Source organism: Protopterus annectens, chromosome 5.part0 (genome assembly GCF_019279795.1).
Source record: "Protopterus annectens isolate FY-2018-M chromosome 5.part0, PAN1.0, whole genome shotgun sequence".
NCBI lineage: Eukaryota > Metazoa > Chordata > Ceratodontiformes > Protopteridae > Protopterus > Protopterus annectens.
The window spans coordinates 1,778,291,923-1,778,319,647 of record NC_056735.1 but is presented as its reverse complement, the minus strand read 5'-3'; the positions used below and the strand labels follow the sequence as shown (position 1 = coordinate 1,778,319,647).

Below are 27,725 nucleotides of genomic sequence, written 5' to 3'. Positions count from 1 at the left end.
CAATTTTTTATTGTATTTAAAAACTTTAATCTTTGTTATGTTTTGAGCTAGGTTAGGACTGCATTTCAGCACTGTAATGGTTAATTATACCTTGGTAGGAAGATAATTGAATGTGTTTTATGATTGGTGAGTCAGGGTTTGCGGGATATTAGCTCTGTATTTAAGCTTGCTTTGTGAATTGTTTTGTTATTCTGATGAAGTCCACTATACCGGGATGAAAGCACTTAAGTGTTTAATAAAGGTGGATGTTAAGCCACTGAGGTCTACTTAATTTGTACCTTGAACAATTACATTCAATTATCAATACAATTATATAAGACTGGCATGAACTAAATGCATTTTATATATAAAATCAACTAGTGTTGGTTTGACCAGCTCGAATGTAACTTAGTCCTTATGTGTTACACTTGTCCAATGTAAAATATAAGTTTTCCTTATTGGTTAAAGACAAAGTTTTTCAGGTTTTATTGGTTGATATAAAGTTCATAATTCATTGGTTTAGTTTGTACAATCCTATTGGTTTATCATTACTCTGAGATTTGCTGGCAAGAAACAATCATATATAGTGAAAGAAACACTAGCTTATTGGTTTAGGGTTTATTCTCTTAGGTTCTATTGATGGATGGAAGGACTGGTGTTTATTGGTTTTACAATGTTTGATTTGTGTTTTTGTTTGGTAAGTTATTGTAAAATTTGATTGGTTAGTTTTTTATTATGAGGCATGTTATGAAGAAATTTAAACAGTGATTGGTGTTTTAAACTTTAATTCTGAAGAAGTCATTGTTACATATGGACAAAAGCACTCAATTCTGGTTTGAATAACTGTGTTATTTTATTTTACATTGGGTTCCTTTGCTGTTTTCCTTGTCTTTATCATATACCTGGTTTTTAAGTGTTCCTGGCCACTCTTTGTAATGAACACGGTCAAAGGCAGTATTCATCCATTGTGATAGGGGTAAGTGTTGGGAAGCTCATTAGTCAGGTAATGTTAGGAGGTGTGTGAGTCTGTGTATGTGAGAGGTTGCATGTGTGAGTGTCTGTGTGCTTGTATGTGTCTGCCTGGGAAGTTGCAGTAGTGAGGTTAGTGAGGGGATAATTTAGGTGTGTATGTGTTGGCAGGTGTGTGGATGTAGATAAGTTGGAATGGTTGTCATACTTTCACACACCACCTAAACAAATGAGCAAAGCCTGCAACATTGGATTGGGGGACCACTAGCCACCAGACTGAACTCTGAAGACGTAGGTCAAGTAGGAACATTAGACACCAGTGATGCCGTATAGGTTGTGCCCTAAAGTGCTGTGGGGAATCCCTAAATAACAGAGATACTTATAAGGAGCATGCCATCAAGGCACTAAAAGGGATTCTAACCCTGTACCTCCCAGCAAGGATATTAGTCCTCTGTACCACCACTAGATAAGAGGGATGTATTGTTAAAAAGACCTTAAAATGAAGGTAGACTATAAAGGGGAATTCAAACCCTACACCTTTAGGGCAGAAAATCTGAGCAGTAAACTGCTGTGCTAACTGATAAGTTAATGCAGCAGTTTATCTTTTAATGCAATGAGGATTTTGGCCTTTATTAAATGCCTGCAACAATTCATGATATAAAAAGGTAAGGAGCATAAGCACACCTCTCAACCTCATAACACAAGAAAGCAACACAAAGCCAAAATAGGTGGTGGGACAAAAATCAGCAATGGATTTTAAGCATTCTTCCTACAAACTTAGAAAGTCACTAGTAAAACAGCTTTTACACTACTAAGGATTTTTGAAGGGTATGAAGTGTGAAACTCTAATGTCTAGCATTAATAACTCATTGTAATTATCCATGACTTACTAAGACAGGAAAAAGCAACACAGGGATAGGTATGGGGTATGTGGCATGTGTGTGTGTTTGAATGCATGTACTCTGTGCGAGAGCGTGAATGGAGATGCTTGTACTAACATGATCTACCTCCACTGTTAACTAATGAAGGAAAGTGCAGATCTGCACTTGCGACAGATAACAGCAATTCAGACACATGCACATTAGGTGATAATAAGTCTTTCTTCACTGCAGCTAACATGTCTCTGAATGCAGAAGTACTGCATTGTGCAAACAGGGCCTTTTTACAACAGCCCTAAGCACAAGTGGCTGGTTTCTTTCTGAAACTTCAGGTATATGTATATGTTGCCTTGGTAGTGCTAGTCATTCCTATGAATGCCATAGGGTTATCAGTGATGCATTTCTCATCGTATGGCATCAAGAACATTTGCAAGTTAAGTTTTTCAATTTACTTGTTTATTTATTTATGTCTGATGTAACACATAATTTGTTAGAAATGTCATTTTATCAAGACAGAATTTTTCTCATTATTATCTTCTGCAATCCGTATTGCAATTAGTTAGGAACACTACCCTAGATCCAAACTGACAACAGTTTTTCCATGCTGCAAATACTGGCCTACACTGTGGAAAGCATGGAATCATTTTCAGTTTTCAAGTGAGCATTTGTGTTAAAGTTGCAGAGTTGTACCAGTAAGGATATGTAATATACATCTAATAGGGCTACAGTATTGGACTTCTGTGACTTTTTATGAGGTAATCAATAACGCCTGTGGGCATGATTATGTTAGTTTGTTCCTTTAACTCATTGTCATAGGAATCCATCCCCAAAAATATGAGACAGCTGAAATCTGGCGCAGTCATTGTGAGAATCTTTTCCTGAGACTGAAAATCAAAACCAGCTGCTGTGATTATTTACTGTCATAAACTATCTTCCATACAAGTACTGCTGTAGCTCTTATAGTGTCCTAACAGTCCAAGAGTTTGTAGTTAGTCTGAGCATAATTTCCTTCATTTAAAATGGTATGTTGTTGGGGTTCTTATTATGTTAATGAAGCTTTACAACTACAAACGCCATATGGTCGAACCCAAATGTTTGAAGTTGTAAAATGTTAAAAAAAAAAAAAAAAAAGGAAAAAAAGAAAAAACTTACCTGACCACACCCCTTGCTATTTAAATATACCAACTCCGAGACCGCACTATAATGCAGTACAGTGCAGAAAGAGAAGATTTACCTTTACTACACTGTAGTGTGATCTTGGAGTTGGTATATTTAAAGAGCGGGGGGTGTTGGGGGTACAGTTCCCCACGTGGGGGGTGCTTTTTCTTTTTTTTTTTTTTGTTATGTATTTGAGGTTTTACAACTTCGAACATATAGGTTCGACCATATGGCGTTCGAAGTTGTAAAACGTCAATAACGTAATAGAAACTCTGTTGCTGAACTTGTAAAATGGTGAAATTATAGAAGGCAAATTATCACATGCTAAGTAAATATGCATAGTGAGGTCAAAATGTATCAATGCCTCATTAGTTCAGTAGTTCTAGTAAAAAAGACCCTTCAAAAAACACACCCCAGTCTTGCTGAGTGAACTAATGGAGCCATCGAATAATCAAAAGATATCTTAAAATTGGACAATCATTTATTGTCCCTTAGAGACAATGGCAGCTTGTTATAGCAATAAGCAGTTGAGTAAGAAATGGATTTAGTCCTCTAAATGCATCTACAGGAGTTCAGTTTAAATGTAGCATGCCTACATCTAGACCTTTTATTACTTGAAACAATTGTAAGTTGAGAATGAACTTCAGTTCTTTTACAAGCCAAATAAAGTTTTCCTATTAGACACCTATAACAAAAAGAATATAGACCCAATGACTAGAGTCTATCAAAATAGTCTAAAGCTATGTCACTAAGAATACTTCTCATAAACTTCCTGTGAATCCTTTCAAGAAAAAGCATTTCCCCCTTAATGTAGGCACAGAAGAAAGAATTGCATTTAAGTGTCAGCCTTACATAGACAATAAACAGTTTAGCCAATGTCAGTACACCACACGTGGTTATATTTCTTAAAATAAGCACAGAGGCAAAAGCGGTCTTGTTTCCTACTACTTGTACATATTTTTTAATGAAAAATTATTGTAGATGATGAAACCAAGATGTTTGTATTCTGCAGCAACATTGGTAATGGAGTAACTCAATAACAAATCTAATTTAAGCTAAAATTTACCAAAGTACATTAGGCAACTTTTGTCTAGATTATTTTTAGCCCATTACCAATCATCCATGAATGGACTCTAATAAGACGGTTATTGAAAATGTGGAGGTGCTTTGTCCTTGTAACGAATGTACCAATTTTTAAATCATCATCATTTTTGCCATCCAGAAATGATTAGACAAGGTAATCTGGAAAATACCATCAAAGACCATATTGAAAAGGACCAGTCTCAACACTACAACCTATGGAACTGCAGCCTTAATAGGTGCGCAGTCTGAAATATACTTACTAGTCTTAACTCTTTGATGCCTTTCTGTAAGCCAAGTGTAAACTTGTTTAATAATTAAGGAATTCACAGAGATTAGACAACCACAATCTACTATCACATGATGAGGAATGGTATCAAATGTATTTGTCAAATCCAAAAACAACAGCCCTGCTCTAACACCCTGGGCAAGGCCATTATAATTTATTTGTAAAAGTTTACCAAGTTAGCAAAACTATACCTTCCTTTGGAGAAATCATAATGATATAAATTAACCAGTGGGCCAATTTTACCATCATTTCTATAATAAACTGAGGCTACATCTTTCAAAACCCCTTTCCAAAACAGGTATTAAACTAATGGGGTGGTAATTTAAATTCCTGTCCACGTCTCCTCTTCTGTGGATTAGAACAACATTTGCACACTTCCAGATTTGTGAGACAAAACTGGTAAGTAAAATATCAAAGAACAGCATGGGGCATGGTACATCATGTGCTTCTTCTTCTTTGTCTTCTTCAACTTCTTCTTCTTAAAGACACGGTCTGAGCTGTCCTTTCATCCCAACACTGATCCATTTTTCAGTAAGGCATTCACTGGATATAAACCATAATCAATTAAGTCACATTCTAGAAAAATATTAAGAAATTCTGTACTGGTCCACTAACAGAAAACACATCCCCCCCGAAAAAATGGAACATATGTGATGGGAACAACATAGGTTTTGCAATTACTCAAGCATTGGGACTAGCAGGAGCCCTTCATTAGGAGTTAATCAGTTAGTTCATCAGGGAAAGTGCCTTGGATGGCTCCCTCACAAACAACTTTAGGTTTACCCATTAGGGTAAACCTTCTCCAACATGGTCTCAGCATGCATCCTGATATCACAAAACAGAAAGTGATTAAGAAGTCCTAATTAATGAGAATTGCCAGGGTTTCAAAATAACTAAATGATTTCATGAAGAGTCTTAATGATTTGAAAATAGATTTCCTGGTAAGGGGATATGGGAGTAAACTCCTCCATAATATACTGGATCGTATAAAAATCCACAAAGCCACAGGTGATCCATCCATCTTTGGACCCCTCAGCAGGATGCTCAATGGGTTCAAGAACCCATACATAAAGCCAGAAAAGGAGGTCAGAAAAAGGACTATGGCTATAAATTTTGCTTCAGATCACAAAGAAATCTACAAAGTGATGAAAGACAACTGGATCATAATAAAAACCAACAAACAGATTGCTAAAATATGAACCAGACCCAGATTTTATATTTAAAAGTTGGAAAGGTATCAGAGACTATCTTGAAACCAGAGACCCAAACACTAATTTAAGAATTAATAGAAAGTATGCTTGTGAAGCCCCTGATTACAGTTTCTGCAAGTACTTGAGCCAAACTGACCACTTCACCTGTACTATCAGTGGTCAAATATACTATAGCAGGAGCAAAAATAACTGTAATCGTAAAATGGTTGTCGACAGGGCACAATACACACTGTGCAACTGCTTTTATGTGGGCAAAACAATTAACAAAATTAAAATATGCATTACCCAGCACCTTTCAGACATCAGGCACAAGGTAAACAGAAATGCAGTAGCCAAGCATAGCATGGAAAACACTGACCACAGCTCTTTCAAGTCCCATATCATCAACTGTGTCAATTTAGTCCCACTCAATGGGAACAAGAATGTCTTGCTTAAGAAAACAGAGTACAAGTGTCAATTTTGCCTGAATGCATAAAACAACCATGGGTTCAACATCAGCTGCTCTAAAAAAAGTGTGCTGGAATTATGGAAACTTATCCACAGACTGAACTACTAAATTAAGTCCCTAGATACTGATGTCACAGAGACTAGGATCAATTTTCACAACAGCCCCCACTTTTGTTTTACAACTATCTCCACCCCATTAGAATTTCTGTCAGTCAACAAGGACCCCCTTATTCCAGTTCAAACCACACCCCACTAGGGTTTTATCTTGAGTACACCAGTACTTTTTAGCCAGAGACCATCAGAGAAGAAACAACTACTTTCAAGAAAAGAACAAAAGATACAGAAATCCAGCAAGAAAAGAGACAGAAATCCAGCAACACCTGACACACCACAACATTTGGGCACAATAAGTCCATCCCCGCCAAGGACTTGTCTTCATTTCCCCCAGCCTGATCTATCACCTAGAACTGGGACTAGGACTGTGCATCTAGACCATCATGGTAACTTGGCACTCACATTTTGATTCTTCTGTTGTATCTGCTCACTATGAATTATTGTAATAAATTATCAACCTAGATTTTGCTCCTGCTTCACCCTAGTAATTTGTTCAGTTTAATTGTACCATGTATGCTTGTCCTTTCAAATACTGTTTTGCTGTTTTGTCATCAATTGAAATTCATAATACTTCAGCTTTAAATTTTCATGAGTGATGAAGTATTAAAAACATTAATAGTTTAAACAATGATATGAAAAAGCTATGTTACACAGTGAAAGTGTTACACATTTACATTGTTTGAGCTATAGATTGTGTTCATTCCCTTCTCTAGTAATGAATAAAAAAGAAAGATCTGACACTTTTCCATCCATCTTCTATCGAAGCAAAAGTGACTGGACTCTAATAGGGTCACATTCAAAAGAGTTTACTCCACTCCTAGTTACCAGCCCCATATAAGCAGGCTTCATAATGGTCAATAGACTGATATTTTTTTTTTTCAAATTTTTTAGCATGACTCATAATAAATAAATATTTAAAACTTTAACATGTTTTAAAGAAACAATAAATAGTGTCTCATCAAGAACTACTCGGCAGTTAAAACTGAGTAGAACTCAATGGTTTTCTACTAGAACTGGTGTACCATAGGCCACAGGAGCCCAAACTTACCAGAATTTACAGTAAAACTATATAATACATTGCAAGCTGTTTCCCAAAGTGTAAAGACTGTGACTTACTATGAATATTTAATATCAAGTTCTTGGAACATGATAAGATTATTTTGGGATTGCTTCCTCTACTAATCAGTAAAATTTATAATAAGCTTGTCTGAATCAGTAATAAGCCACGTACTGTGACGTTTTGCCAATGTAAGTTTTTAACAAAGGAGCTGAGGTTTCATTTGGGAATGAAACTTAACATCCTCCTGCAGGTAAAAGGCTAGCTAAAAGACCCCCCACCTATAGACAAACTATGCAAATTAAGGAATAAACACCCCATCCAATTGGAAAACATCAAACATAACCAATCAGAAATACGCTTAACACTAACAAATCATACCAACTGCACCTTACTCTCCCTTTGTGATAACCTGTACATACGAGCAAGCCTTAAACTACTTTTTTCATAAAAGTTTGGATCTGATTAAGTCCAGAAGAATAAAGCAGTAATCCAAATAAACTTTCTTTGAAAATTGATATAAGATGAATCTTTTCTGAGATTTGTTAAAGCTTCCACTGGTTTAAAACCTTTTGAAAGGGATCAAAATCTTTTTATACAGAGCTTCTAGCCAGAATCAGGAATTCACTTTCAACTGAAACCCACCACTACCCTCGAGCTAAAACCTTTGGCATTTATGAGCACAGTGCCAACTACACCTCAACAAAACCTGCAGTGTGTGGACATATGTGATTCTGTGAGCCTGAAACTTTTAGGAAATCTGACATAAAACTAAAAAAATTATGCAAGATACTTTAGAATCAGTGTTCATTTAGCTGAGTCCAAAAAAATACTCTGACACTTATTGAGAAATTAAATCATAAAATATGTTTAGGGAAATTAGCTAAATCCAGAGAAGTAAAATGAGAATGTATAATTTGTTAGTCTGTCAAAATAACCAGTTCAAGTGGCACATATTTTGGTTAACAGAAAATGTGAATTTGGAATAATATCCAGATCATGGTGGAGCGACGTGCTATAAAAAAGGCATGTCCTTTTCAAAAGAGAGAATTAAACCCTGAACTTTGTGTCTATGAGGTAAATACCTAGATCATTATGTCTACCCTGTTAGTGCACTATACAGGCTGAAATACACATATATAACACATTCAGCTTAGGTTACCTAGCCATATTCATTATTGTCAAACAAGCCTTAATGGAGACCTGGGGAGAGACAGAAAGAGAAACCCAGACCTCGGGTTAGTGTGTTCCCTGCGTGCTCTTAAGGGAAGCTGTGCATGATATAGAGAGGTCTGTATCTGGAAATACTGACTGGCATTTGTATTCCAAGTGAACGTCCATCTCCAGTGTCAATGCTGAGGACTGAGGCTCACTCATTACTGGCCCATAGTGGGGACGTCACAGGCACCACAATAAACAAAAGTGGGGCTAAGATCCTCTTTGAAAGGGCAATGATTCCTCATTATTGTCTGGAGTCTAGAGTCAATAAGGAGGTTATTAGAAAGTATTGGGCTATATTTACTAAATCTGGAATTAAAGATAAAGTGATAGTATACTCCCTGCAGTTTCTATGAATTCCAACTTAAATAATAGGTACAAAAGAAATGTCATCACCCAATAAGGAAACTCATTGAGGGTACTTTCAGATGTGGGATGTGCAATCACACGCCCCTTTATCAATGAAGCCAACAGGGAAGAATGATATTAAAAGTTAGCCATGGTTATGTGTGTCCCATATGAATTGTACATTTAATGGGGTAGTTTATCTAACTCACTGGGAGACATACAATTCCTTCTATGTTGGGAAGACAGGAAAGACTTTAAAGGAAGAATTTATGAGCACAATTATAATATACAAAAAAAAGAGACCATACAACTGCACTAAGCAGGCACGTTCTTTTATGCCCCATTTTAAGCAGTTCTTATTTTTAGTCTTAGAAAAGTCAAGCCTTATAAGAGGGGTGGGAACTGGGTGGTGATGCCTGAATATTATGAAAAAAAATGACAGCTCAAGTCAGACGCAACAAACAGTCTTGGTTTGAAGCAAACAATCAAGATTAATTGCATGTTAAATCTAAGAATGGCTAAGTTATAAATAGACCTGCTGTCTGATTTTTAAATGTATATATTCTTCTTATAAGGCAAAGCACCATGTTAAAGTTTAGAAAAGTAGACAGATTTTTTAAAAGAGCTTCAAATGATGCATACCACCATAGCACCCTAAACGTAACATGATCTTAGAAACTAAGCAGGTTTAAGACTGGCCAATACCAGGATGGGAGATCACATGGGAATGCAAAGGGTTTTCTTTTTCTTTTTTTTCCCCAAGTATTTTTTAATAAAGTATTTAGTCACATGATGTAAGTCATATGACAGGATCAGCACTATTTAATTACAAGACATTAGCATTGTTGCCTCACAGCAAGAGGTTCTCCCATTCAGTTCTCGGCTGGAGTGTGGGGAGTGCCTTCTGTGTGGAGTCTGCATGTCCTCCCCATGGTTGGATGGCCGTTCGAAAGACATGCGTAAATGGGCGTGCCTTTGTTGAAGGGTGGACGTTGAGCTGGCACCTTGGCATTCGTGAAAATCTACTGCCAATCATTAGCAGACCGGAGTTCCGCTGTGGTGACCCCTAACCGAGAAAAGTCGAAAGACAAACAACAACAACATTTTTGTTAATGTCAATTCTGAATTAGTCCAACTTAGTTAATGGATAAAAGTGCTTAATTGAAGGAATAAGTGAATTAATTACTTTTGAAATTCTGGTTCTTCTGAAGACTCTTCAGAGTTTTTTTTTTTTAATTTTTGGTTCTAAATCATTAGACTCAATAAGAAAGATTACATATGGTACAGAACTGAATAATGCTATCAGCAGGATTAGGATGCTTACCAACATGGTTCTGTTTAAAAAGTGAAAACAAGCCAAGCAGATAACCTGTGTACGTGTGTGTTTTGTAATACATAATCTTAACACCATCCAATATTGCTGAGAACAAAATTTACGGTAACAAACTCTATATTGGAGTTCACGGTGGAAACACTCCAGCATTTTCTTTTGTGTCCTACTCTGGTACATGGATATCCAGCATCCCAGAATCACCAATCTAGTCTCTCATTATCCCATAACAAGGGTGACTGTCTCTCTCTCTCTCTCTCTCTCTCTCTCTCTCTCTCTCTCTTCTCTAGTTTTCTTTCCTTTCAAGAGCCAGTGCTCATGTGAGTGAGTCAGTGCTCTGGTCTGTCAGTGTGATGAGCACTATCTGCTGCTTGACGTTAGTCCTTTCTAAATAAAAACTTTATTTTATTATTTTATAATATATTCTGTCAGCCATTACTTCAGCCAGGTGATACTTTCCTTAATGACACAGATTGCTAAACAGTAATATACTTCAGCTTAAGTTAATATTGCTTATTCACTCTGAATACTGCTATGAGCAACACATTAAAAAAAACTTTTTACTTCTTTTTGCAGACATAACATATCACAGTGATATATATATATATATATATATATATATATATATATATATATATATATAACTGTGAATCCAGAGTGAATCAAGGATCACACACACACACACACACAACACACACACACACACACACACATATATATATATATATATATATATATATATATATATATATATATTTCTCAAAAATTTCAAAAATTACAACATCAATATCTGATCATCTCAGAAGTAAAAAAATTGAATTTGAAAAATAAAAAAAAAAAAAACAAAATGAAACTTCTTAGTTCACACATTTCCCTGTTACTTTGTTATAAAATATACCAACCCAAGAGTGCACTGCAGTGAAGAATGGTAATTTTTCCCATTCCATTCCACGAGGTTTAGGGGTTTCATTCACAACTTCACTCTGAACTTCACAGATCAGATTCATTCATATATGCTTTTTTTCCCTTTTTGGGGGGGGGGATATATATATATATATATATATATATATATATATATATATATATATATATATATATATATATATATATATATAGGGTCTATATTAGAACACGAATATTTAACAGTTCGACTCACTAAAGGTCAACCTTTAGTGATCAAACTGTTAAAATATCGAATGTTCGTAAAAAAAAAAAAAATAAAAAAAAAACTAAAGGGTGTAGGCAGGGGGCAAGTCCCCCTGCACCCTCCACATGGGGGCTGTGCCCCCACACCCCCCGCTACTTAAATATACCAACTCCGAGACAGCACTACATTGAATTAAATGGAAATCTCCCCTTACGGAGATTTCCGTTTACCATATGATGTTCTGCACTTTCACTATTCTCATGTTGACAATGTCAGATTCGACATTGTCAGTTTTTGAGAATTTAATATAGACCCTATATATATATATATATATATATATAATATATATATATATATATATATATATAGATACATACATACATATATATATATATATATATATATATATATATATATATATATATATATATGTATAGGCTCCCTTTTGAAATGTCAGCAGTGCACTGGTAACACCAAGTGCCAATGTGCCACAAAAAAGACCACAAATGCAAGAGAAGAGTGAATATTGAACATTGCTCTTCTCCCCTGCATCCCCCCACCCCCGTGGTGTGTGTGTGTGTGTGTGTGTGTGTGTGTGTGTGTGTGTGTGTGTGTGTGTGTGTGTGTGTGTGTGTGTGTGTGTGTGTGTGTGTGTGTGTGTGTGTGTGTGTGTGTGCGTGCGTGTGTTGCCTTAAGCCTACTTTATATTGGAATACACTGTGGGTTTACAGGAGCCCTAAACTGAATTAAGTGGGTAATCAGGCCAAAAATGAGTGAAAGAAAGTGTGTAGTAGTACAAAAAGTAAATATCCATCAATTAATAGCATTGTGCATCCTTTAGTACTGAATATTGATATACATTTTATCAATTCAACAAACAAGTTTATACTTTTTTGTTAAGTTTTATCTCACTTTGGAAAATGTTTTTCTCTTTTTTATTTCAATGCTGCTTGGTACCCTTCTTTGTAAGCAAGAGTGGAGTTTTTGACTTTATCAAGTTTTCATTCAAAAACAATAAGTCAAGCTACCCTTTCAGTGCATTCACCATATTATGATACAAGTAAGTTTAATATTCCGTTCTGAAGCAATACACACTTTATTTTGTGCATCTGACTCATTTAACCCAATATATCAAAATGTCTTTTGACAACATGACCTGGATCTTAATTTCTTTAAATGTTTGTATTTGCTTTACAAAACTGTACTTGTGTACCTCCCTAAACAAATATTACAGCCTAATAGAATGCTATTTATGATATTTTATATTACCATTAAGAGTTTAATAAGAATGGCAGCATAACAGATAATCTTCTTGGAGAAATGCAGCCAACAACATGTATAAACTCAGGAACTGGTTAATCATAAATTGAATTGGAAAATTGAAACAATAGCTAATTTCAAGAGGAGGGGGTCAGGTATTTTCAGGACATGTGATGAGCCCAGCATTAGCAGAGCAGTAAGTTGGCCAGCTTAGAGGAAATCTAGTTATGTATTAAACTAAGTCAGAAATAGGACACCTTAGAATCATTCCACAGGTTGAGGGCAACCTGCATACATGGGAAGTTGGGCTGCTTAGAGTGCTAAGTTTAGCTTTGTAATATGAAAATAAGTTATACTAAGTATTTGTCAGTTAAGGAGATAAGAGATAATCTAAATCAGTTTTACAGCTCTAATATAGGCAGCCCTTTCACAACACACATATGGATCCTCTGATGGACTACTTTGGCAGCTCTTGATTGGTTGCTGAAGCCAGCAAAGCACATTTCCTTGCACTTTTGCCTGTCCTTGTCACTAGATCCCTGAGGCATAACCACGAAGAATAAATGAAATCCTACAGTGGTGATCCGTAAAGCAATCTATTTTTTTTTGGGGGGGGGGGTGCTAAAGGAGATGACTTGTAGCTCTGAGTTTGCAATTTTTTGGTACAGATGAGTTATGTAAGAGTTGAGATGGTTGCATGTACTGCTTCATTATGTTTGACTTCAATAAGTTTACTGTCTATTTTGTCTTATTTATGCATACGGTCATTCAAGAAGAAACCTTCATGATCCTGTTCTGGCAACAAAAATGCATTTTAAATATCGTTCATCTACATTATGTGACTCTTAACCCCATAACTGATTAGAATTTTTATTAGAGCAGGGCAGGAGTTTCTAGTTTTTCAGAAACACATACCAAGGCTGGACTATCACCATCTGGGATATCTTTTTATCTGTTTTATTATCATAGTTGACATACTTTCTATATGTTTTTTTTCTTCAGGGATCAAGTCCTGTGTGTTACACCTCAGACAGAGAGTGAAGTGGAAACTATCAGGAATGTAACAACGGAATTTAGGGTAATTATTTTTTGATTCTGCTTAATTTGTACATGTTTTTGTCACATGTATGTTTTGGAGAATTTTGTTCTGTAACAGCTCCAACTTCATTTTGTTTTACTTTTATATCTGACAAATGGGTAAGTGAATAGGTCAAATGATCCTTTTCAACCATGACCTGAGCCAAAATGGCAGAGACAAACATATAACAAATAAGGTTTAGGATTGTACAAATTATATTATTTAAAAAGAGAAGGAACTTCTATTGCAGTTTATTAAAGCATAATGAATGCTTCAAAAGGTGTGATGCTAAAAAAATCAAAACCGACATTAACAAGTTGAGATAACCTATATAGGTGTGCCCCCCACCCCCCAACTATATATAATAAATCCAGGATAGCACTACAGTGGGGAAAAGGGCATATGCCTTCTACTTGCCTTACAGTACTCTACACAGTGCCAGTACTTCACTTCAGTGAAATAAGATTCGGTGAAATGAGTTTTCAGTAATTTGAGCTTTCAGCAATTTTCGTCAGGGTGAATTGAAATTCAGTGAAATGAGATTTCAATGAAACAAAGTAGACCCATATATATATATATATATATATATATATATATATATATATATATATATATATATATATATATATATATATATATACATATACACACATACATATATGGGTCTGTGTTGCTTGATCGAAATCTCACAATATCGAACAAGCAACATCGAAACCCATTAAAGCAAAAGTACACTACATCTAAAGTGCACTTTCACAAAAGCCAGTTCTCCAAACTGGAAAAAACCAAAACAAAACTATTTTAAACAGTATTTTGCAGGGGGGCAAGCCCCCCTGCACTCCCCTTATGTAAATATACTAACTCCAAGGGAAAAGGATATATTTCCTTATCCCCACTGTAATGCACTTCAGAAAACTGGCTTTTGTGAAAGTGCACTTTTGATTTAGTACACTTTTGCTTAAACTATAAATACCTATATATCTATATCTATCTTACTATATTTACAGTGGATATAAAAATTTACATACCCCTGTTAAAATCCCAGGTTTTTGTGATATAAAAAAATGAGACCACAATAAATCATTTCAAAACTTTTTCCACCTTTAATGTGACCCATAACCTGAACAATTCAATTGAAAAACAAACAAATCTTTTAGGGGAAAAAAATATAAAAAATAAAAAAGTACAATACGCTGGTTGCATAAGTGTGTACACCCATAAACTAATACTTTGTTATGTGTGCACCCCCTTAAACTAATACTTTGTTGAAGCGCCTTTTGATTTAATTACAGCATTCAGTCATCTTGGGTACACACCCGCCATCAATTAAAGAGACTCTGATTAAGCCTAAATAAAGTTCAGTTGTCCGAGTAAGATTTTCCTAATATTTACTCAGTTGCCTGCTACAGCAAAAGCCATGGTTCACAGAGAGCTTACAAAGCTTCAAAGGGATTTCATTGTTGAAAGGTATCAATCAGGAGAAGTGTACAAACAAATTTCCACAGCATTGGATATATCATGGAACACAGTGAAGACAGTCATCAAAAAGTGGAGAAAATATGGGACAACATTGATTTTGCAAAGAACTGGACGTCCCTCCAAAATTGATGAAAAGACAAGATAAAAACTGGTCAGGGAGCTTGCTAAGAGACCTACAGCAACATTAAAGGAGCTGCAGGAATTTCTGACAAGTACTGGTTGTGTACTACATGTGACAACAATCTCCCGTATTCTCCATATATCTGGACTATGAGGTAGGGTCAGGGCCGGTGTTAGCATTTTGGTGGCCCCCAGCAAATTTCAAGTTGGGGGCCCTACCCAGGAGAATATAAAAAGTATGACCACATTGCCATCACACCCCCTTCACTATCAAGCTCATGCAGCACCATTTAACAATCACTGTGTAATGTTACTACATTCAGAACATTAAAAATACTTGAAATGTCAAGGTACATGCTGGCTGGCATTTAGTACCAATGTTACATTATGACTAGCCCCTGTACCACAGCAAGGTAGCCACTCACAATGCTATGCACACAAACTGACTGGGACTTTGCAGTGGTGCAGCAGTTAACATTGTCACCCCGCAGCAAGAGGTTCTCCAGTTTGATTCTCAGCTGGGGTGCCTTCTGTGCGGAGTTTGCATGCTCTCCCTGCGTCCGTGTGGGTTTCCTCGTGTGAGAATTAAACCCAGCACCTTTTGTTTGTAAGGTAAACACCTTAACCATTATGCCAACCTCTCACACCTATCTGGGGTTAACAGATAATACTAGCTAACAGACAGAATAAGTACATAAAATCTCCCAGATAGAAGTTCTTTTAACAACTCTTGCTACTTTGCCTCCTCCAATTTTTTAATATACTTTATTGAATAAAACTAGTTAAATGCTATCAGCTTTTTCTCTAAATTTTCCTACTGTACTTGCCTTTTCTACAGCTACCTAATCTTTCCCCCTCTACAATTAGTCCTTCCTTACAACCTCTGAGGGTATGTGACTTACAATCCTTCCCTAATATCAATTTATTCTAATGTCTTTCTATTTCCTAATTACTATTCAATGACATTCCAACAGTCTCCACAATAAATCCACACACATTTCAACAAAAGGCATCCAAAGTCTGAGATAGACCTACAGTTCAATTAGAACGCCCAACCACTAGCATAAATGTTAGACAGGAGATTGGATGTCCACATGCAGGCCTGCTGGTGATTTCTGAAGCAGCTATCTGTGCACATCCAATTCAATTAGTAAACTTGTATGTAGACGACAGAGAAAAACTTAGAAGAGCTCCCTGTAAAATCCCACTGTCAAGACTGACGGGAGGAAAAAGATCATCAAGCATGAGATATTGGAATAAATGTCACTATAAAAGCAACAGACTCACCTAGAATGTATATGCAAAAGACATATTTGCAAAAAATAAAGGAAAACACCCTCTAGCCCTTATGATATGTAGCCAGATAGCCCAGGGCCACGTTTCAGAGCTGCTGACTTCTGCATGGCTGAAGAGATCTAGAGATAGCTCCTCTCACACTGTGCAGTGTGGTAATGGGAATGGGCAAGTATGACTTGGGAAGGTTTTATGAGCTGAGCTGATTAAATAAATATAATATTCAGTAGGCCAACCAGGAATCGTGAAATATAATTTATTGGCAACCAATGAATGCAGTGCAAATCAAACATTCTCACATTAACATCACAACTCTTCATTTTTTAAAACTGAGGAAATGTGATGTTAATGTGAAAGTGCTCATTTTATAATACATAGCTTGCTCAATAACGGATATTTTGTAATTTTTGGTTGGTCTGCTGTGTAGTTTCTGACTTATTGAACCATAATTTATGTAGAATTATCAGTATTTGTTTATAGTTTCATACTAAATACATACAGATATTAATCCTGCAGATGAGGAATAATAAAAATATTGATGTCTGGTCCCTTGCTAAATGTTTGTAGTACTCTGTTTGCAGGAATCTAGACAAGGATACCAAATAGTAGTGACAAAATGCAAGATGTGGTGATGAGCGCTTTCCACTCTGATGCTAACAAAAATATGCTTCACCCGTACAGTTGTATTTATATTTGGACTCTCAGGTTTCCCAGTTATGACCACTAAAGGCCAGAGTACATTTTTGAGTTTGTAGTGGGGCCAAATGCAGATGACATCGCAGCTACTGCTGCATCATTTCTTCTCCTGTCTTAAAATCCTCTGCCTAGACTAAATCCATTTTTCCAGAAGAGTACTGCACATTTTTTTCTGACTCTAAAATGAGGTAAATCACAATATGTGGAATGTTCAGATTAAAGGAGTTTTTGTTAAACTATCAGCCTATTCTGTCCAGATAGTGCTGATTTTAATCAAGAGTTGGATGTGGCTTATCTAGGATCTAATGCAATTATTTTTTTTGTTGGAAGTCATTTATTGCAGCATCCCAAAAAGGAGACACAAATGAAATTATGATTGCAATAAGTGATTCAGTTATTTATTTTTTTAGATTTTGAAAGACACTGTATCCGAATTTTCTGAAATTCAGTTATGCTGTTGTGTGATATAGTTTAACTAAAATGATTAAAGCATAACACTTACATTAACTGGAACCTTGTTTTTTACTCTCAATACAAGAGCAATCATTTAAATGCCACTGTGCTATCCTGAATTTTAGTACTTAAAATCTTTGCCCTGCTGCCTCTGTTTCTTGATTGTTTGAAACTTCAACCAGTCAGTTCTAGACTAGATTATTTCCAGGATGTTTGTAATGTGCATATGGAATAAAGGGCATTTGAAAAATAAGGCATTATTTTGAAAGTCAGTTAATGAAAACGAGCAGACAAGGTTAACTTTTTAACACCATCATGGTATTGCTAATAGTTTTTGGTAAGGAATGGGAGGGGGTTCAAAATAAACTGGACATATCAGAAACTTCAATTAGATGAGAATTCTATGAGTGATTTTTTTTTTTATTTTTGAGACATGAATTTTGTTTTGTTTTACTGTTGCCAACAGGATTGTCTTTATGTTGGATACTTGTATAGTACTTAATGACATCTGTCTGGGATCTACAGCTGCATATTGAATTCTAGTGTCAAAAGCATCTTTCTTAAGTGTAAAACATTTAGGTTAAGCTGCCAGTCAATAGCATTAAAGAGTGGGATTCATAAAGTAAATGGGCTTCTAGAATTGACTTTCACCCTTGTTCCAAAAGGAAGTGCTTTTTCTGGATCTAGACAACTCATAAGGATCTGCCATAAAGGTTTCTTCTTTGAACTACAAGGATTCTGTATTACAAAACTCTATGTCCTCAGTACTGTTGAAGCAAAGCATAACTCAGAACATTCATCACAGATATGTACATGCATTAAATGTAAACTTGGAAATCCTAGATGCATTGCATTTGGATAGTTGTTTGCAGAATTCAGGAGCATCTTATCTGATTTCCTTGCGTATCTTTGTAGGACTTTCAGACCTTGTTTGGGTGTGATAAGCCTCACAAGTACTGGAACTCCTATTATACACAATATATAATTGTAACACTAGGAAAATGGCACTAATAGCTTAAGCAGTTTCATTTCATAATGGGTGGATATTTTTAATTTACAGAAGCTTAATTGTGGAAAAGGTTTGCTTCCTTGACTGCTGCAGCCATTCAGGTCCCTTGCTTCACTGAGCGGACCTGATTGAGTGCAGCTTACAAGCAAAGCAAGGGACCTGATTGGCTGCAGCAGTGAAGGAAGCAAGTTCTTTCAAAAAAAAAAAAACGGAATCGCGTGACAACGCTGTACAGCCAAATGATGCACCGAGCAAGTAGCAGAAGAAACCCGTGGCTGCTTCACGTGGGGGCCCTCATACTTGGGAGGATAATCGGGGGCTCCCCACGGCCACGGGTTCAGCGGGTGCCTAATGCCGGCTATGGGTAGGGTTGCAAAACAGAAGCCTTTTCTTACACAGAAAAGCATCTAGGCCCAGATAAAATTTGCAAAACAATACAGCAAGTCTCCCAAAAGCATGTGGGAAAATGTGTTATGGTCTGATGAGACCAAGGTTGAACTTTTTGGCTACAATTCCAAAAGGTAAGCTCACCAAAAGAACACCATCCCCACCGTGAAGCATGATGGTAGCAGTATCATGCTTTAGGGTTGCTTTTCTTCAGCTGGAACTGGGGCTTTAGTCAAGGTGGAGGGAAATATGAACAGTTCCAAATTTCAGTCACTTTTGACCCAAAACCTTCAGGTATCTGCTGGAAAGATGAAGATGAAGAGGAATTTCACCTTTCAACATGACAACGACCCCAAGCATGCATCCAAATCAACAAAAGAATGGCTTCACCAGAAGAAAATTAGACTGGCCCAGCCAGAGCCCAGACCTAAATCCAATAGAAAATCTGTGGGGTGACCTGAAGAGAGCTGTGCACAAGAGATGCCCTCACAATCTGACAGATTTGGAGTGCTTTTGCAAGGAAGAGTGGGCAAATATTGCCAAGTCAAAATCTGCCACTCTGATAGACTCCTCCTCAAGAAGACTGAATGCTGTAAATTAAATCAAAAGGTGCTTCGTCAAAATATTAGTTTAAAGGTGAGCACACTTATGCAACCAGCATACTGTACGTTTTTTATTTTTTTATATTTTTTTCCCCTAACATAGTTGTTTGTTTTTCAATTAAATTGTACAGGTTATAGGTCATATTAAAGGTGGGGAAAGCTTTGAGATTATTTATTGTGGTCTCATTTTTTTATATCACAAAAACCTGGCATTTTAACAGGGGTGTGTAAACATTTTATATCCACTGTGTGTGTATATATATATATATATATATATATATATATATATATATATTTATATAAATACTCATACATGCGCACATACACCATGTACTTTGTAGAATTCTCAGTCTGAAAGGACTAGCAGGATTCCAGAGCACAAAAAGAATGGAACACGAAGGAGAATGATGATATTGTCATCGCATTACTTATTGGCAAGATTCCAATCTGTGTTTTGTGTTGAATTATAGTAACACCTTTAGATATAAAATGAATTGCATACTAGTCATTCAAGGGAATGTATTTGAATGGTGCAAATACTGTACCAGAGGTATTACAAGAAAACCCTGAGGGATTTCAGTTTGTGTACAGTAACACAAAGGTGGGTGGGCGTGCTTCTCTATGAAAGGTCAAAGTACGACTGCTCTCAGAATCATTCCTCAATCACAACTGCTTTAGAACACCTTTCTCCTGCAACCTTTCAGCAAACATTGGCATAAGCCCCCTGGACTCCCCACAGAGAAGGCAAGCTCCCCACCCCCTGAACTAATATACACTAGCTCCATGGTCACTACCAGCTATCTTACTGTGTCCCTCAGTCTAGTCTTTGTTTTATAATAAATGGTGGTTATGACCAGTTATGTTTAGGGAATTAGGATTCCAACTACTGGTCCTTGATCAGTTGTAGGAAAACCAGGTGTAGTGACCTTACTTTTAAGACCCAGAATCATCTCATGATGACTAGTGGTAGTCAAAGTCAAAAGTCAGAGTGAACTTTATTGTCATTTAGACTCCACAAGGGTAACCTAAACGAAATTGCATGCATCAGGCTCAATACTGAGATGACAATTACACACATACAAATTACATATAGCACATGCAACATACCTAACATTAACTTTATGTTAGACTGTTATTTTACTACATACTAATATAAATCACTATGTCTACAGTTTTTAACATCTGAGTGATTGATTATTGCATACTTATTTTCTGATATGTTAGAATAGCTAGCAGATAAATATTGCACTTTATTGACATTGTAAACAGATAACTATGAGCGAGCATCTCATAATTTCTATTGCACCATAATGTTTTGACGGACACAAGTCCTTGTCAATGACTAAAATGCCTGACATTGCTTCCAGAGTTCAAGAACCTTATTGCCTCTGGGAAGAAACTGTTCCTGAACCTGGTTGTTTTAAAGCGCATGATGCTGTATCATCTGCCAGATGACAAGCTTGTAAAAAAAACATATGCAGGGTGTGTAGGATCACTGGCTATGTTGTGCCCCTGTTGTTGCTCATTAGGATGCTTTCTCTGGCACCCCTGTAGAAGGTGATAAAGATGGAGGGAGGTAGAGTAGCTTTCCTTAACCGCAGAAAATGCAGGCATTGGTGGGATTTCTTGACTATGTGACTGGTGTTTAGTGACCAGGATAAGTCCTCTGCAATCTGGACTCCAGGAATTTTGTGCTGCTTACTATTTCCACCCTCTCCCCATTAATCATGAGTGAAGAGTGAGCTGGATGGGTTCTCCTGAAGTCTGTTATGATCACCTTGGTTTTGGTGACGTTGACATCAAGGCTGTACCTAGCAAACCAGTCAGTCAGTAGACTCAGTTCTTCCCTGTATGCTCCTTCATCTTCATGACTGATGAGGCCCATGACTGTGGTGTCATCTGCAAACTTGATGATGTCATTGGTATTAAATGTGGCTATACAGTCATGAGTTAGTATGGCAAACAATAGTGGACTCAGCAAACATCCCTGGAGTACTCCTGTGTTAATTGTAATGTTTCTTGAGGAATTCTTGCCCACACATAGTTTTTGTGGTCTGATGACCAAAAAGTCCAGTATCCAGTTGCACATGTGGTTACTGATGCCTAGATGGACAAGTTTCTCTATTAGCTGTTGTGGGTTAACTGTGCTGAATGCTGAACTAAAGTCAATAAACAGCATCCTAACATAACTATCCTTATTCTCCAGGTGTGCCATTGCAAGATATAGTGCAAATGAGATGTTATCCACCATGGAACAATCGGCATGATATGCAAACTGTAGTGGGTCAAGTGCGGCGGGTAGTTTTGCTGACAGGTGTTTTTTTACCAGTATTTCAAAACTTTTCATGACAGTGAATGTGAAGGCTACTGTTCTGTAATCATTCAGTCTTGAGGGAGTTGTTTTCTTTGGCAGTGGTATCATGTTTGCATTTTTGAAGCATTTAGGTACTTTTGCTTGGACAAGGGAGATGTTAAAAATGTCCGCTAGCACAGTCCTTCATTTTTCAGCACAGTCCTTTAACATCCTTCCCAGGATGTTGTCCAGCCCAGCTGTCTTCAGTATTTGAAAAAAAAAAGGTAGAATTAAGACTCAAGAAAAACATACCACAACATGCTTTATTATCCCAAAGGTCAGCATCATTATATTAAAATAAAATAATGGACATGGTATTATTCCTGTTAATGGCATTTCTGCTTCTATCTCTTTCTGTTTTGTCTGAAGTTGTATTTTGTTTGTACAACAAAGAAAGAACAGTTAAAATACCACACGGCAAACTATTAACATAAAAATGCAATACTGATATGAAAATCACTCTCACCGAAGTCAAGTGAGCATGAGACATGACATGCTGGCCTTTTTCCCTAAAAACTTTTCCTGAATTTGTTCTGAAACTAAATTATTTCCACACCCTACATTTCACAAGCTCAACACAAAGGTAAAGCCACCCAAGATACATAACAAGAGATGTTGGAAGTGGGCATTCACCCACTTCTGCATTCTTCAATCAGTTGCACAAGTGACTACACAATCCAGAAGTGGTATATCAAGCAAGCAATAATTAAAGCCCACCCAGGGGTGTTATGAGGCCCATGTTAGATAAATGGGGGGGGGGGGTTGCGGGCAAGGCTTGTGATACATTTGGAGGAGATAAGGGAGTGAAATTTTCACCAATTCTGTCTAATAGCGGTTTGCTATCTCTGTGGGAGTGTGTGTGAGATACTGTTAGTCACTAGTTCGGCCCATGCTTGGGTCCTACCTTTTAAGCTATACATAGGTTCATAGGTTCATACTAGGCTATCTGCCCGAGGGCATTTACAAGCCTAGCCCATAGTTTTGTGGCTTACGCCACCCCTTTAGTATGGGGAACTATACCCATTATTTAGCTGTGCCTCTGTTAAGCAGTGACACTGAGGTAATCCCTGGGGTATATCTGCGATCTCCCATCCATTGGTCAAGATTTCTCTTGAACAAGGCCAGCGAGGTGCTCTGCCTCACATATACCGGGATTTTATTCCACAGCATAGGGAGTCTTTGGGTGATGAATCTATCCTCCAGCACGCCCTATTAATAGCCGTGTCGAGGTTTAAGTCTCCGCCTTGTGGCTCTGACGGATCTAGATTTTTGAGGTGAAGCATATTCATCAAATCTGGGTTTGACATGGCCTTGTATGTTAGGCAAAGGTCACCTCTGAGCAAGCGGTAAGCGACTGAATAGAGCTGGAGTTCTTTCAGTCGGGCAGCATAGGACAGATGTTTGAGACCCTTTATCCTTTTGGTGAGGAACTTTTGTGGCCTCTCCAGCTGCTGCAAGTGTCGGGTCAGATACATTCCGAATGGGGCATTGTACTCAATCATTGGTCTGATGAGTGATGAGTATAGGGAGACTATGATATATATATATAGCTGTAGAAAGCCTTATGATTATCCTTGACTATGATTGAAGTTTTTCTCAAAGTTACCCTTAGAGGATTTGACACAACAAAGCACATTTGACAAACTTTTAAACTTCAAAACATTTGCAAAAGTCACATTTCAATGTATTCACTTTCACCAGTCTGTTGAAACTGCCAGTACATCGTTTTCGTAACAGCAGTATCAACCAGTCTTTGTAGAAGACCTCTGATACAGGGTATACAACAGCAACCACATACCACCACGATAGCCACAGCGACTCCAATGGACACCAGGAAACTGCTGATGAGATGACTCCATTTTCCAAACCACACTTGTAGAAAGTCTGTAAAGGGATGACTTACCCCAGAGTTCTCTGCCAATTCTTCGGATAACATTTCCAAACCTTTCAAAGCTCGAGTGATGCTCCTATCAGGGGCAGTGTTATTCGGAATATATGTACAACAGAAAGTCCCAAACATCCTGCAAACTCCTCCTTCTTTGGCCAGGAGCATATCCAACGCAATTCGATTCTGCCATGCCACCTGCAAAGTGGCCTCCAGTTGTTCAGCAATTCCTTTCAATGCATCTTTGGTATAGTTCACAAAAAGCTGCTGGTTATAGTAAATGTAGTTGATACAGTCCACATTCTTATTAGGTTGAATCCAGACAAAGATGGATGTAAAACCAGCTGCTATTTGGTTTATTGCTTTGTATTCATCAGGCACGCCTCATGGTACACCAATGCTATCGATGTAAACACCGCTATCGAAGGATTACTTCAGTGCCTCTCTTTTTCTCTTATTCAACCACCTCAGCTTTATTTTGGGTTCTCTTACGAAATTGCTTGCTGGAACTGGGAAAATGTAGAATGGCAGAATTAACTTTACGAGTGCACAAGTTCCTTTCCAGGGAATCGTAAGCCTTGATCTGAGTTTGTTGTCTCCACATAACCACCATACGTCTGCTAAACTGTGAGTTTGGTTCTTCAGAAATGGATTTTTGTTGCCATTCACAGTAACATTGCAATAGTTCTGTCTCATATTGCCATAATTCTTTCCTGTGCCATCTCTGGAAATGTACATATACGAACCTGGATAGGAAATCGCTGTAGGCAGTTTCTCAACTTTGCTTATGACTGGAAAACGCTGAGTTTCATTTTTGCATTTATCTTCAGTTTTGTTGAAGAATAATTTTAACAGACACGTTAGGTTACCTTCATCTTGCATCAATGGGACTGTCGCTAATTGCTGTTTACCTTCAGCACAAGAAACACAGTTCTCACGATGTGCCTCTCGGGTACTATATCTAGCCCAAGATAACCATTCATTATGGTGTACGAATCCTGTCTCGAGTAACAATTGTTCTTCTTCTGTGAAGGCAAAATCTGCTTTACTTGTAGCATTTTTAAGGCTTTGTACTTTAAGTTGGAGGGTCCCCAAAGGATCAGTTCCAACTGGAAGAGACACTCCGATTCCATAAACTCCTGAATCACTTTCTTGTGGTGACACAATGGTTATAGTAATTACTTCGGTACCTTGGAAATGTGGAATTTTTATTCTTTGTTGTCTGCTTTTATCTTTCTCTGGTATCACTGCACCACTTGTTTCCCATCCATTCACATCTGTTGACCACCAAACATTTGACCAGAATGTACAGTCTCTATTGCACAAGTATTCTGCACGAGTCAAGAAATCATTATTGTTCCATTTAGAACAGTCCAAAATTCCTTCACAAAGTTTTACCTTGAACACAGTAGTAACACATGTTTGCGCTTGCAGCACCACCATTCCTTTTTCTCTCACAACTGTTCCTTCTCGTATGGACATATTTACTTTCGCCACCAAAATCATCATCAAGTACCAGTTGAACATGGCCATCCTTCCTTTGTAGTCATACTTTGCTTTCAGGGGTCCGATGGAGTCTGACCAACATCAATGGTAGAAGGAAAAGTCTTAAGTTTTTTACAGTGGGTGATATGAATCCACAAAGTCCTCTCTGTGATCTTTACAGCCGTAGGTGTTGAGATAAGTACTTGATATGGGCCTTCCCACCTGGGGGATGACCAGTTCTTTCTTTTCACAATTCGGATCCACACCCAGTCCCCGGGTGCCATGCTTAACAAGGTTTCACTTCTGGAATCTGCAAAGGAGTCATTGGTTACAAGAGACTTGACATTTAGCAGCTCCTTCATATAATCCGCTAGATCCTCACCCCCCTCACGTTCCGCTGGCAACAATCCTTGCCACTGCGGGACGTAATATGGTCTCCCAAACAAAAGTTCAAATGGTGTAAGTCCTTTGTAGGAGGGTGAGATTCGCATGTACAGGAGTGCCAATGGAAGGCACGCAGTCCATGATCTATGTGTTTCTGCCATTAGTTTGCGGAGTTTACTCTTCAGGACACCATTGTGTCTCTCCACCAGTCCAGCTGACTGCGGATGGTAAGCACAATATTACTTGAGATCAATTTGAAACACTTGACCCAACTTCTGAACAATCTGGTTTACAAAATGAGACCCATTATCACTATAAATGCGCCTTGGAAGGCCAAATCAGGGAATTATTTCTGTTGTCAAAAGCTTTGCTACTGCGTGTGCATCAGGATGCTTTACTGGAAAAGCTTCTACCCACTTAGAAAAAGCATCAATTATAATTAGACAGAACCTTTTTCCCTCTGAAGGTGTCAACTCAATAAAGTCCATACAGAGTGGGTGGAATGGATATGGAGGGGTGGGGAATGCCTGCTGAGATTTTTAACTCCCCCCTGAGCATGATACTTTGCACATAATAAACAAGATAAACAGAATTGCTTTGCATAAGTTGAAAATCCTTTACACCAAAATACCTTAGACACTATTTGAACCATTGTCTGTACTCCTACATGGGCAGGTCCATGGCTAACCAATGCAGCATACCTAAAAAGGTTTGAGGGTAATACCATTTTGCCATCTGATGCCCTATACAACCCATCCTGTTGAGTGATACCATATTTTACCCAACAACATTTTTCTTTCTGTGTTGTCAATGTTTGCATTACTTTTAGTGTCTCTAAGTCTAAGAGGTGTCCGGGCTCTAAATCATTGTCATGTAAAAGCAAATCATTTTCTTGAGCTGCCTTTTTTGCAGCCATATCAGCAAAAGCATTTCCCCTAGAGACAGGATCTTTTTTGTTAGTATGTGCGGAACATTTACATATCACTATCTGAAGTGGTAATTGCACTGCATCTAACAACTGTAAAATTAAATCTCTGTGATTTATTGGTTTGCCTGTTGCTGTAACCATTCCTCTATTCTTCCATTGTTGAGCGAAAACATGTACAGTAGAGAAAGCATATTGACTATCCGTATAAATTGTAAGTTTTTTACCCTCCCCTAAGGTACAAGCTCGAGTCAAAGCCACTAACTCAGCTGCTTGGGCAGAATAAATGTTTGACAATCCTTTTGCTTCCAAAACTTCAGTTTCTGTGGTGACAGCATACCCTAGTAGTGTTTTTCCTACAGTGTCCTTCTTTGCTGATCCGTCTACAAACAAAACAAGATCAGAATCTACCAACGGAATATCCGTTAAATCTGGTCGGGGAAGTACTTTGTCATGAATGCTCTCTAAACAAACGTGTGGAGTACCTTCTTCTGGAGTCGGCAAAAGTGTCGACGGATTAAGAGTAGTACATCTTTCTATGGTCATATGTGGCTGTGTCAGCAGCACTGTCATACATGACAAATGTCAACTAGGAGATAAAAAGGTTATCTTATCTTGCAAAAGTATAGTAGCTACTGAATGTGAAACTCGCAATTTTAATGGGTGAAACAAAACTAATGATGCTGAGGCTTGCACTGCCATGGTGGCTGCCACTACAGCTTGAACACAATGCGGCAATGCCCTTGCAACAGGATCTAATCTGGAGGAATAAAAAGCTATCGGTCTCTGTTTATCCCCATGTACCTGTACCAGAACCGAAGTCATATATCCTCCCTTACAATCAACCATTTGTACAAACTGCTTAGAATAGTTTGGAAAACCCAAAACAAAGGATCCTGCTATCAATTGCTTAATTCTATTAAATGCTTGTATTGCCTTATCTGTCCACTGTATATTACTTTTAGCTGCCATGGGAGTGTCATAGATCAGTGCGGTCAATGGCCCTACTTCTTCAGCATAATTAGGAATCCAACTTCTACAAAACTTAGTCACACCTAAAAACAACATCATCTCCCGCTTAGTCGTAGGCA

The 27,725-nt window shown here is 37.5% G+C and overlaps 1 protein-coding gene across 3 annotated transcripts in view; it reads left to right on the top strand.

Annotated features, from left to right (window-relative positions):
• Positions 1-27,725, top strand: part of CPB2 (carboxypeptidase B2) — a 475,453-nt gene that overhangs the window by 49,187 nt on the left and 398,541 nt on the right. For all 3 annotated transcript variants that reach the window (XM_044071578.1, XM_044071577.1, XM_044071579.1), the window contains exon 2: positions 13,488-13,563. In XM_044071578.1, coding sequence (XP_043927513.1) covers positions 13,488-13,563 — 76 coding nt within the window. The remainder of the gene's footprint in view (positions 1-13,487; positions 13,564-27,725) is intronic.